We start from the raw sequence: 13,758 nt of genomic DNA on the forward strand, positions 1-13,758 counted from the left end.
TACATGAACTATGATGAGGAATACTGTTATCCTCAAATATAATTTGCATTAATAATATGTTATTTACTTTGTAAAGATATTTAGACATTATTTATTCTGTTTTGTTTTAATGCTCATGTGTAAAGTTGATGTTTCGAAAGTTATTCTGATCTTTTATGTATGTACTCATGTCATAATTCCTGTAACACTGATGTATATGTTTATTTCTGTTCTTTTGTAAAGCCTGTACTACAAATGTTCTCTGTAATGTTATGTTCTTTAATGATTTATTTTGTACCTTTGTAATTGTATTCTTATGTTATAAAATTGTAATTGACAACAGTTCATCATATTATTAACTTGTAAGTTACATTTCACTGCAAACGTTTCTGTTGGTCATAGTATATGGACAATATGTGAGAAGTAGGGACTGTTAGTGTTTGCACGTGTGTTAATAATTCAGCAAGGGACTGGATAACCGCATTGCTGGTTCTAAGGACAATACCAAAAACTTTGTGAGTGCACAAGTGGTGGTTATGGACTTGCTCTATTATCCACAAGACTCTTCAATGGTGATTGTGCACCTGCACAGTCACAACAGATGGCTGCTGGCCATCTCTACAAGGACTACAGTGGGTCTGCATCTTTGATGACCCAACAATACCATTATTTCTACAAGGACTACAGTGGGTCTACACCTTTACTGACTCACCAGTACCATTATTTCTACAAGGACTGCAGTGGGTCTGCACCTCTGGTGGCCCACCAATACCACAATCGCTACCAGGACTACAGTGGGTCTGCACCTCTGATGGCCCACCAATACCGTAATCTCTACCAGGACTACAGTGGTCTGCTCTGTGATGACCTACCTACCAATATTCTTCAAAACTTCGAATGACTCTGCTGTGGGTTTACTCTGTTGTGGCCCATTACCTGTCTGCATGTCGACAGTCAGCACTGTCTTTCTGTTGTGAGGACAACACTATTCTTTAAGACTGGATGGAGATCCACTACTTCTGTGTGCATTTTCTTTTATTGTTCAGACTTCGAGAAAAACACTGTTATTTTACTGTGATGAACTATCGGGACTGTCTTTATGGACTGTGAGAAAAACTTAGCTTTTGACCAACATTGTATCAATAAGTATGTTCATTTGATTTCTTTGTTATTGTAATTATGAAAAATTTTACCAAATCATTATTGGCCACTGCCCAAAACAATTTGTAAAATTTTTTGTGGGGAGCATGGGGGCTATGTAAGTAAGCTGTTTATGTTTTCTTATTGGCAACGTTACGTAGCGCTCTGTATGAAAATCACTGGCTGTGCTGTGTGCAGTCTGTGGCTAGTTTGCATTGTTGTCTGCCATTGTAGTGTTGGGCAGCTGGATGTGAACAGCGCGTAGCGTTGCGCAGTTGGAGGTGAGCCGCCAGCAGTGGTGGGTGTGGGGAGAGAGATGGCGGAGTCTTGAAATTTGCAATACTGGATATCATGAACTGCTATATACATTATGACTTTTGAACACTATTGAGGTAAATACATTTTTTGTTCTCTATTAAAGTCTTTCATTTGCTAACTATGCCTATCAGTAGTTAGTGCCTTCCGTAGTTTGAATCTTTTATTTAGCTGGCAGTAGTGGCGCTCGCTGTATTGCAGTAGTTCGAGTAACGAAGTTTTTGGTGAGGTAAGTGATTTGTGAAACGTGTAGGTTAATGTTAGTCAGGGCCATTCCTTTGTAGGGATTTTTGAAAGTCAGATTGCGTTGCGCTAAAAATATTGTGTGTCACTTTAGTGAATGTTTGAGTACGTTCAGTTTTGCTCAGCTGTTTAAAAAGCAAATAGTGTAAGAGGTTTATCTGCACAGTAATTCAGAAATTGTTCTAAGGGGACGTTTCAATGTAAGCCCATCCACCACAGCACGGTCATATCGCATCTGACGGGAGAAATCTGTTTTTAATTGTCCTGAGGCAAAAAACCGCATTAAAAGCATCAATCAAAATCAAATCGGATTATTAATTTCCGTGTGGCTGGCGCAAAACATTTTCAATATGCTGTCCACTGTTTTCTGCAACAAGTTGAAATCGAGAAATAGCATGTTCCACAACTGATCGAAGTGTTTCCGGGGTCACGTTCAGAATGTATTGCGCAACGCGTGCCTTCAATGCAGCTAAGTTTTGCAGTCGGAACACCGAACACAACATCTTTCAGACAGCCCCACAGCCAGAAGTCACACGGATTAAGGTCAGGTGATTGGATCGGCGAGGCCGTAGGGAAATGGCGGCTGTTAATCTAGTATTTCCGAAATGGCGCTTCAGCAGCTGCTTAACTGGATTTGCAATGTGCGGAGATGCGCCATCTTGCATAAAAATGATCCCACCCACACATCCAGGCTGCTAGAGAGCTGGAAAGACGTGGTTGCCCAAAAGACACTCACAGCTTACAGTGACGATACAGGTAACAGGACCGGAAGCACCTGTCTCTACGGAAAAACATGGCCCTATGATAAATGACGCCGTAAACCCGCACCGCACAGTGACCTTTTCAGGATGAAGTGGTACTGGTTGATTTGCGTGTGGATTTCCCGTTACCAGTATCCAAGAATTCTGTGAACTGACATATCCTGTCAGATGGAAGTGGGCTTTGTCTGTCCACAGATCTTCCACGGCCAGTCATTGTCCATTTCCATGAGAGCAAGAAGTTGTGAGGAAAAGTTTTCTCTTGCATGCATGTCAACAGGAAGCAACTCGTGCACAGGTTAATTTTGAATGGACAGCAAAGAAGAATGTTACGTAGGATCTTACACAACGTGCTCACAGGTATGTCCAATTTTCGGGCAGTTCTCTGTGCGCTACACGTTTGCACACCACCACTCGTCTCCTCCTGCATTTCTGTGACCACTGCTTCCACTGACGTCGAATCAGTTCGTTTCCTCCCTCTACCAGGTGGCACACCAAAGAAACCCGTCTTTTCGAAAATTTCGGAATCATTTTCTCCAGACCCAGGGCAGTCATCGTACCAACGTCTTTTCTCAAACCCTTCAGTGACCGGAACTCCGGCAGAACGACATATGGCCAGTCATCGTTCTTGTTATACAGCTTTACAAGTACAGCGCGATCCTGGATGGAGACAGTCATGGCGAACGCCGCAACGCGAAAGGAGGAAAAGCCATGTACCGGGCGTGTTTGTACAAACTTCAATGGGTCGTGCGCCTGACACATGTTTTCATTTACGGACTCTGACACATACTGCGCCATCTGTTGATCGATTTTCACACTATTTTTTTTTCTTCTGCAGTACGTTGTCCCCTTCTCCGATAGTAAGCCGTTGCAATTTCACGGCATTCTGACCAGTAGTGTTATTTCTACTGCGTTTTGAAAGTTTAATTGTAATCAATCTGTAAATTCACGCTGTAGTCACAATGTCATCTCTACTCGATGGTTTCGTGCAAACAGCACCATTAAGGAACTGTTACTTCCGGTCAGATGTCTATTTCTAACACCTTTTGTGTGGCGACAGTGCACCGGGTTCAGAAAAGTGCCACCCATACTGCACGCTCATGTTCAACAATGGAGGCTTTCCTCTCACTTTGTTGCTATACTCCATTATCTCAAAGATGTTAGCGCGTGCTGAAACAAATACACTCTTATTTGAAGTCTCCCGATTACTGTCGTGTGAAGCAGGAGCAAGGCACGCACGACCGTGGACGGAGCAAGTGTAAAAGTTGGAGAGGTTACACGTAATTTACTTACTCCTGCAACCAGTGTAAGGTACCCCTACTGTTCAGGCCGCATTTGATTATATATATACTAAGATGGTATATATTCTTTCGGACATGTCCGAAAGAGCAGATACCATCGGTGACCATGCAGCTCGTTAGAATGATATTACAATGAAATGAACACCCTTAGCTGCTTACATACATCAACGAGGACAGATGAAAATGTGTGCCCCGACCAGGACCCGAACCCGAGATCTCCTGCTTTGACGTATGTCAACGCCTGTAAGCAGCTAAGGGTGTTCATTTCATTGTAATTTCATTCTAACGAGCTGCATGGTCACCGATGGTATCTGCTCTTTCAGACATGTCCGAAGGAACAGATACCATCTTAGTATATATGTAGTTAAGGCTCACCGGCCACTTGACCATCTTCTTCTTCTGGGCGAATGCACAAACAGTGCCCGAACTCTTACGGGAATCGGCAACGCGCCTCCAGTAATGAGTATAATGGGCGGGGGCACTACGAATGTAGTGCGGGACAATACGTTGAGAATGTGGGTTTCGCGGGAGGCGTGCCAGAGATAAATCCCTGCAGTTGCGCTATCCTCTGTGTCCTCGGTGGCTCAGATGGATTGAGCGTCTGCCATGAAAGCAGGAGATCACGGGTTCGAGTCCTGGTCGGGTCACACATTTTCATCTGTCCCCGTTGACGTATGTCAACGCCTGTAAGGAGCTAAGTGTGTTCATTTCATTGTAACCGCATTTAATTTCCTTATTTTCCAGTTTTATAAATTTGTATCGCGTCTGCAGGTGTCATGTAGCATTCAATGGGTAGAGCGGTATCGCAAAACGCTCACAGTCGGGAGTAACACTCCAGTTCCCACGCTGGATGAAGGAGCCGGTTGACTGCATGGCGTCGCCAGTGAACGGCATTGTGAGGCGCTGTGGCTAGACACAATAACGCCCGTTACGCCCACAGCGAGGTACTCAGAAAAGCACAGTTATTCTGGAGCGAAGCAAGTACTCTTGCTTAACTTTCTAGTAAAAGTCGTTTTTCTCGAGTACTGATGTTAGGAGACGCCTACAGACCATAAACACTTCCTTGCAACAGTATTACACCGCCAGGAATCGATCATTTAATAAATAAATACATAATGTTTAAGGTAAAGAAAATGTACGAATGGCTACGAAATATCACGAGTGAAAGTACGAGGTACAGGGTGCGCGTTTCGCCTGTCGCCGATAGGATGCCTTATGATCATTTCTTTTGTAAGACCCTGCTGTCAGGAAATTGTCAGTTTTCAGTTAATCATTATTAATTGTACCGATATTATCAGAATACGGTGTTTACTAAGTAAGTACATCGCAATGGTACCCTTTTTGAACGTTACTTCGAGCAATATAGCTTCACGTTTCATCACTCCGAATCTATCGTAGTTCGAACTGACTCCAAAAACGAAAACGAAACCGCTGACATTCGCTGTACAGCACAGTACTTTTTTCTCACAGACGATTTTACAGAAAACACAGTGCACAGTGATTTAAAAAAATATATCGCCTTTGCTTGTCTCAATGTTTATTAGTGCATTGTGCCAAAATTTTAAATAAATCGGTCAAGAACTTTTCGAGATTATTACTAACAACGTTTCCCCTTGCGCGGGACGTAAACTGCGACAGCTTCTCGGCAAAACATATAGAAAAAATCCTCCTCGACGACTTACTAAGGTAGTCCAAGGACGGCTTTTCTTAACCTGTGCAAAACTGGGGTGGAAAAGCACTGCCAATTATGTTGTACGCCTCTTACACAATCCTCTATGGACTTACTGGCTAAATTGAGACATTTCTGGAGGTTTGATACAATTGGAGGATTCTTGCACCCGTATTTTTCGTGCTCCAAAGATAGGATTGAAACGATCTGCTATGGAGAGCCGGCCGGTGTGGCCGTGCGGTTCTAGGCGCTTCAGTTTGGAACCGCGAGACCGCTACGGTCGCAGGTTCGAATCCTGCCTCGGGCATGGATGTGTGTGCTGTCCTTAGGTTAGTTAGGTTTAAGTAGTTCTAAGTTCTAGGGGACTGATGACCTCAGATGTTAAGTCCCATAGTGCTCAGAGCCATTTTTTTGCTATGGAGAGTTCACGAATAAGCCTTCTGTGTCTGATCAATAATAGTAAGAGAGTTTATAGCTGTTGTGCATATTAACAGCTGTACTCTATCAATCTTATGAACTGCTTATCAGAAAATTAAAAATCATAAAAAAAACTGTTTTTAAGTTCGAGTGTAGATGAATTCAGACTCTCAAATTCAGCTATCTCAACGACAGAACACGACACAGATGCTAAACTTTACTTCGCTGATTTTGCTTCGTTCAAAGCAAGGTAATGCAAAGTAAAATCACAATAAAAACAATTCCTCGAAATGGATCTTTTCTCAGCGCTTAATTGTCGCAATTGCTAAATATATATGTGAATTAGATGTACGTCCTAAACTCCTTCCTCCGTCCTTGTCCCCTCTCTCTGTCAACCTCTTCCTCCCCCCCCCCCCCGCCCCTTCTGTTTGTCTGTCTCCTCCTCCTCTCACCTCACCTCCTCCTCCTCCCCCTCTCTCTCCCACCAACTTCATACTCCCCCCCTCTGTGCATGTCTTTTCCTTCCTCCCCCCCCCCCCATCTGACAGATTAGTTTATTGCTGTTACAAATGAAACCTTGATTGGGAATTGAAGTCTTTTAAAACTATTTAGCATTTCGTTTGCTACACAGGGTGTGAGAGAGACCTCCCAAGCTACTTGATCTGTGAGGATAGTAGCTTCAATGACAGTATTTCACAAAGCTTTATCTGCGAATAGGTCGGATTAAGAAGTTTCGGACTATTCAGACACTATAGTAGTTTTGTAATCGTAAGCCGACAACCCATAAGTACAATTTTCATGTTTTCTGTGAAACGAAAGGAAGGAAATAAAACAGCATGTTTCTGTGTAAAGTTGTTGTTTAAAATTATATACAAGGCCAGGGAACACACACTGAGGTGACGAAAGTCACGGGATAGCCAGATGCGCATACGCATATGGCGGCAGTACCGCGCACGTGAGGCACAATAGGGCAGCCCATTGTCGGAGCTGTATTTGTATTTGTGTGGTTTCTGTGAAAAGGTTTCCGACGTAGTCGTGACCGAAAGACGAGAATTGACAGACTCTGACTGCAGACTTGTAGTTGCAGCCAGACGCATGGGACATTCCATTTCGGAAATCCTTAGGGAATTTGTTGCTCTGAAAATCACTTGTCAAAAGTGTGCCAAGAATTCAGATTTCAAGCGTCACTTCTGACCACGGACAGTGTGGCAGCCGACAGCCTTCAGTTGACGACCTTTGGGTAGAGTCGTCGGTGCTGACAGACAAGCAACACTACGTAAAATAACGGCAGAAATCAAAGTGGGAAGAACGATGAGGGTACCCGTCAGGACAGAGCGGCGAAGTTTGGCAGACGACCGACGCGAGTGCCGTCGCTAACAGCACGACAACGCTGCAGCACATCTCCACGGCTCGTGACCAGTGTTTATTTTAAATGACATGACACAACTTCAAGAACTTTATTGGTCACATACAGATATGAGTTTATGTATACAGACTAAATGGCGAATGAAAATTTGTAAGAAGGCGGGAATCAAACCCGCGTCTCCTGCTTACTGGGCAGGTGCGTTAGTCGCTAATCCACCTTGGCCCAACAGCTCACACTATGTAAGGAGGGTGTCAGAACTCTCCATTTCATTGAAAACAACCTAGTCAACTTAACACTATTCTTTGCATTGTGTAAGCACTCAGATATCGATAGTAACAGTCTGAGAGCGAAACATGGGAGCGCGTTTCTAAGCATTGTTGTGAGAGGAGGTCTGTCTGTGAGAGTAGAAGTAGTGGTGTCGGAGAGCTCGGAGACTGAAGACGTGTCACTCTGCCCTCACGTCCGTGATGGAAGATCTCGCCACACTCAAGGCCTGATTTCATTTATATAGCCAGGAGAGGTTCAGATGCCTCAACTACGCTTGAAGATGGAATTCAAGGGATAATTCGGAAGCATAGCACAAAATCAATTGCAGAGTTAGACTCATGATTGTTAGTCCGAGTTAGCCTTAAACACGTGGTCTTTTATCGGTACATGGACGATACTTTCGCGATCTGGCCTCACGGCGAGGACACTCTAACGGAATTTCTCAACTATTTGTACAGCATACATGAGAACATCAATTTCACGATGGAATTGGAAGAAACTGGGTGCCTACCCTTCCTCAATATCCTAACAAAGAATAAAACGGACGGCACACTGGTACACACAGTCTACTGAAAAAAAAAACGCACACAGACCTGTACCTCAACGCCAACAGCTGCCATCACCCAACACAACGGAAATCCGTGCTCACTACCTTGTCCGCAGAGCTCATGACATATCCGACAAGGACAGTCCACCTACTGAGGTTCAGCACCTGAAGAAAACCCTCTAGAGGAATGGACACACCAAATGCAGATTAGACGCGCTCTCAAGATGAGCAAGAAGAAGAAGAAGAAGGACCTAAGGACCTTCAGGAAGAAGAGAACAACAAACGTCTGGCGTTCCTCCCGTACACAGGGCCGCCCACGGCCAATATTGGCAAGAAACTGGAGAAGAACAAGATAAAAACCATCTTCCATCCTCCAGCAAAAATCAGAAATATACTGGGCCCAATGAAGGACAACTTGGGTCTTAGAACACCGGGTTTCTATAGCATTTCCTGTGAATGTGGGAAACAATATATTGGACAGACGCAGCATTGCATGATACAATGCATCTCTGAACATGTGAGAAGCGTTCGCCTCCGACAAGAAGAAAAATCCGCGGTGGCGGAGCACAACCTCAGTGAAGAACACACGTTTCAATCTGAAGAGACCAAGAGACTGTGTAGAGCGGTTTCTGAGACTCGATTATTAAAGAGGCGCGTCAGTGATAACCTGGTCAATCGGGATAGTGGCTTCCAGCTCAGCACCGCGTGGAACACAACATTATCAGGAATAAGACGAGAGAGCGCACCGATAGAGGCAGGTCAGTGGCGGCAGACGGAATAAACAGGCCGCACCGAGATGGGACGCCAGGACCCGGCGCTCGCGGCTCCCCCCCCCTCCCCCCCTCGGGAGAAAAATAAACCAGAACTTATTAGAGATGAGGCAAAGATCAGAAACCTCCAACAAATGTACAGAGTCAAGAAACTGGAAGTTAAAAGAATAGTTGCAGAAGAAAAGACCAAGGCATGGAAGATATTCACTTACAAATTGGAGAAGGACAGTAGAGACAATCAGAAACTGTTGTATAGGGTTGTCAGAGGTAAACGGAAACCAATGAATACCATAAAAGAACTTGAAGATGAAAATGGAAATTTGGTTAGGACAGAAAGTGACATGAGAGAAGTCCTGAAAAACCATTTTGACCACCTATTAAATAGGTCAGTTGAAGAACCAAATACAGAACTGGAAATCTACATTTACAATGAGGAAATTCCCATCACCAGGGCAAAGCTGAAGAACCAAATACAGAACTGGAAATCCACACTTACAATGAGGACCCCCCCCCCCCGCCCCCAAACACCTGGACAGAAACAGGCAGTCTTAAAATCTATGCCTAAAGGAAAATCTTCAGGTGCAGATGAAATGAACGCAGACATGATACAGGCAGCAGGTATCCCAGGCATACAATGGCTGCAACGAGTACTCAGTGCCATAGGGGCATTGGAGCAACGGTGTAATAATTACCCTGTTTAAGAAAGGTAGCAGGCGGAAACGCGCCAACTATGGAGTAATAACCCTATTGTCTCATGGGCTGAAAATACTTGAGTCGATCATAGAAAAGAGGCTGGGAACTATCATAGAAGCACAGCTGGAGGAGGAACAATATGACTTCAGAAGTAACAGATAACAACAGACCTAGTTTTCAGCACCCACATGTTGATGGAAAAGTATTGGGAGAAAGGCTAGAACATGGTCATTGTATTCCTGGATATAGAAACAGCCTATGATAGTGTTATAAAAGATCTGGGAATGCCTGAGGAAAAAGAATATGCTTGAAGGACTAATAAGAAAAATTCAGATGTTGTACAAAGACTGTACTAGCTGTGTACAAACTGGGGGAGGACGATCAAGAGGGGAGTTCGGCAGGCAAGTTCACTGTCCCCACTACTATTCATCACTGTTGTGGATACTATAGTGGAGAACGCCAAGGAGAAGTCAGGTGAACTCAATGCATTTGCCTTTGTTCATGACATCGAATACAGGGTGAAACTGAAGAGAAAGTACAGATCAGACTCGATGAATGGAAATCTCAGTTCCAGAAATATAACCTCAACATCAGCAAGACCAACACAGTGGTGATGGTGGTCAACAGAGATGGACAACCAGCAAGTGTAAAACTAGGAGACCACTAACCAGAATGTGTGGACAGTTGTCCTTACCTTGGAAATGTAATCTCTAGTGATAAATTGGTCAGAAATGAAATCACTAGCAGAGTGCAAAAGCATATGAACTCTACCAACAAGTAAGATCACTTTTATGTGATGACTTGATTCCAAAGCAGGCCAAACTGATGATGTTTAATAGCTATTTCATACCAATATTGACCTATGGTCATCAAGGCTCCAAGCATCAGAGATGAAATTTCTTAGATCAGCCATCCAGAAGACCAAGATTGACAAGTTAAGGAATGAGGAGGTGAGGAAAAAAGCCGGAATAAAGACATCCCTATTAGATCGAATTGGCGCATCTAGATTTCGGTGGTACGGGCATGTGTTGAGAATGGAGCCAACTAGAACAGCCAATTTCAATTTGGAAAGACAGGTGGATGGGAGAAGACCTGAAGGAAGACCTCAAACCCAATGGATGGACTTGATTAAGATCTACATTAGGTCTACATAGGCACGCAATTTTACTACGAGCTGCTTGTGTGATACAGTGTAAAATGCCTTCCGGAAATCCAGGAATACGGAATCGATCTCAAATCCCTTGTCAATAGCACTCAGCACTTCATGTGAATAAAGAGTTAGTTGTGTTTCACAGGAACCATGTTTTCTAAACCCATGTTGACTGTGTGTCAATAGACCGTTTCCTTCGAGGTAATTCATAATGTTCGAACACAATATATGTTCTAAAATCCTGCTGCATATCGACGTTAACGAATGGGCCTGTAATTTAGTGCATTACTCCTACTACCTTTATTGAGTATTGGTGTGATCTGTGCAACATTCCAGTCTTTGGGTACGGATCTTTCGTCGAGCGAACGGTTGTATATGATTGTTAAGTATGGAGCTAATACATCAGCATACTCCGAAAGGAACCTAATTGGTATACAGTCTGGACCAGAAGACTTGCTTTTATTAAGTGATTTGAGTTGATTCAAACTCTGAGGATATTCACTTGTACGTTACTCACGTTGGCAGCTGTTATCGATTCGAATTCTGGAATATTTACTTCGTCTTCATTTGTGAAGGCATTTCGGAAGGCTGTGGTTAGTAAATCTGCTTTGCCAGCACTGTTTTCAATAGTATCTCCATTGTTATCGCGCAGAGAAGGCATTGATTGTTTCTTGTCGCTACCATACTTCACATACGACCAGAATCTGTTTGGATTTTCTCCCAGGTTTCGAGACAAAGCTTCGTTGTGGAAACTGTTATAGGCGTCTCGCATTGAACTCCGTGTTAAGTTTCTAGCTTCTGTAAAGGATCGCCAATCTCGGGGATTTTGCGTCAGTTTAAGTTTAGCATGTTTGTTTCGTTGTTTCTGCAACAGTGTTCTAACCCGTTTTGTGTTCCAAGGAGGATCAGCTCCGTCGTTTGTTAGTTTATTTGGTATAAACCTCTCAATTGCTGCCGCTACTGTTTCTTTGAATTTAAGCCACATGCGGTCTACACTTATATTATTAATTTGGAATGAGTGGAGATTTTCTCTCAGGAAGGCGTCAAATGAATTTTTATCTCCTTTTTTGAATAGGTATATTTTTCGCTTATCTTTCGAGGATTTGGGGATTACAAGATTCAATCTCGCTACGACAACCCTGTGTTCACTAATCCCTATATCGGTTTTGATGCTGGTTATTAACTCAGGATTATTTGTTGTTAAGAGGTCAAGTGTGTTTTCACAACCGTTTACTATTCGCGTGGGCTCATGAACTAACTGCTCGAAATAATTTTCAGAGAATGCGTTTAACACAATTTCGGATGATATTTTATGCGTACCTCCGGAATTAAACATGTATTTTCGCCAACATATCGAGGGTAAATTAAAGTCACCACCAACTATTATCGTTTGAATCGGGTACGTGTTTGAAATCAAACTCAAGTTTTCTTTTAACCTTTCAGCAACTGCATCATCTCAATTGGAAGGTCGGTAAAAGGATCCAATTATTATTTTCTTCTGGTTGCGAACAATGACCTCTGCCCATACTAACTGACAGGAAGTATCTACTTCAATTTCGCGACAGGTTAAACTACTTCTAACAGCAACCAACACGCCACCGCCAACCGTGTTTAGCCTATCCTTTCGGAACACCATTAGGTTCTTCGAAAAAATTTCAGCTGAGCTTATATCCGGCTTCAGCCAGCTTTCAGTGCCTATAACGATTTGAGCATCAGTGCTTTCTATTAGCGCTTGGTGCTCTGGTCCTTCCCAACACAGCTACGACAATTTACAACTGTTGTACCAATGGTTACTGTATCTATGTTCTTCCTGAGTTCAGCCTGAACTCTTTGTGACTGAAGCCCTTCTTGTGTTTTCCCGAGACCCTCTAACCTAAAAAAAAACCGCCCAGTCCACGCCACACAGCCCCTGTTACCCGTGTAGCCGCCTCCTGCGTATAGTGGACACCTGACCTATTCAGCGGAACCCGAAACCCAACCACTCTTTGGCGCAAGTCGAGGAACCTGCAGCCTACACGGTCGCAGAACCGTCTCAGCCTCTGATTCAGACCCCCACTCGGCTCTGTACCAGAGGTCCGCGATCGGTCCTGTCGATTATGCAGCGAATGGTCAGCTCTGCTTTCATCTTGCAAGCAAGACTGGCAGCCTTTACCACTTCTGTTAGCCGCTCGAAACCAGACAGAATCTCTTCTGATCCAAAGCGACGCACATCATTGGTACCGACGTGAGCAACCAAGTCATTCTCCGTGCAAAGTATGTACCAAATAATTTTGCCTATGGTAAATACATGGGGGGCTGTGGTAAGTCATGTACATGCATCGGTCACGCAACTAAGCAAAATATTATTTCACAACCATCGTGAAAAGTGAGGTACGTACCGCCCTCGTTCCAGCCCCCTTCTACCTGGTAGGCTGCTGTAGCAGCGCCCAAATAGAAACCGTCTGGGAAGTGATTGGCAGCTCTCGGCGATGACCCAGAAGACAAGGGGACTCCCCACGTCTCGCTCAGCAGGGCTGCCACCACAACAAGGACGACGGTACGGCTCATTCTGAGGGCGCCTCACCCTTAGGACTGCGCTACTGGCCAGCTGTTGCTCTCGCGTATTTATAGTGGTCACATTAAACCCCGGTGAGCTTCATGTTCCATAAATACCTTGGATTATCTTCCGTCGCGAATCCTCCGTAATTCACACGAATTAACGGTATATCAACGTTATTTACCTCTTCAAGGGCAAGGCTGCCGCAAGGTACTGTGCGAAACTAACTACTCCCAGCACACAAGCAAAGTAATAAGGAAACCAAGTGTCTTCAGAAGTCATAAAGTTATAGCTGTAACGGAGTGGTACGGCCTTCATTAATCGTCTTCTACGCACAGAAATGAACACGATGTTGCCAAAAATAAGAACGTATTCATTAAGCAGGCATATCCTGCCTAATCTTTCTTTATCTCTGGCTTTCCCTCAGTTCTGACGTCGGTGTGTAGCGGGCTTGTCAATAAGTCAGCCAACCACAAACAGATTCGCTCTTTCAGTGCTCTTGTGTGAGAACACTGTTTCTGCGAGCTTTCCACACGCCACACGTATTCAGCGCGGGATCTTCATCATCGTGAGCTACAGCAGTTACTTTATAAGTGTAACGTTACAG

At 43.9% G+C, this 13,758-nt stretch overlaps 1 protein-coding gene across 1 annotated transcript in view; it reads right to left on the reverse strand.

The window, feature by feature from the left end:
• LOC126095711 (myrosinase 1-like) overlaps positions 1-13,162 on the reverse strand; it is an 84,902-nt gene extending 71,740 nt beyond the window's left edge. The window contains exon 1 of the mRNA XM_049910461.1: positions 12,994-13,162. Coding sequence (XP_049766418.1) covers positions 12,994-13,162 — 169 coding nt within the window. The remainder of the gene's footprint in view (positions 1-12,993) is intronic.
• Between the last annotated feature and the right edge of the window lie 596 nt (positions 13,163-13,758).

This window comes from Schistocerca cancellata, chromosome 8 (genome assembly GCF_023864275.1).
Source record: "Schistocerca cancellata isolate TAMUIC-IGC-003103 chromosome 8, iqSchCanc2.1, whole genome shotgun sequence".
In the NCBI taxonomy this organism is placed as follows: Eukaryota; Metazoa; Arthropoda; class Insecta; order Orthoptera; family Acrididae; genus Schistocerca; species Schistocerca cancellata.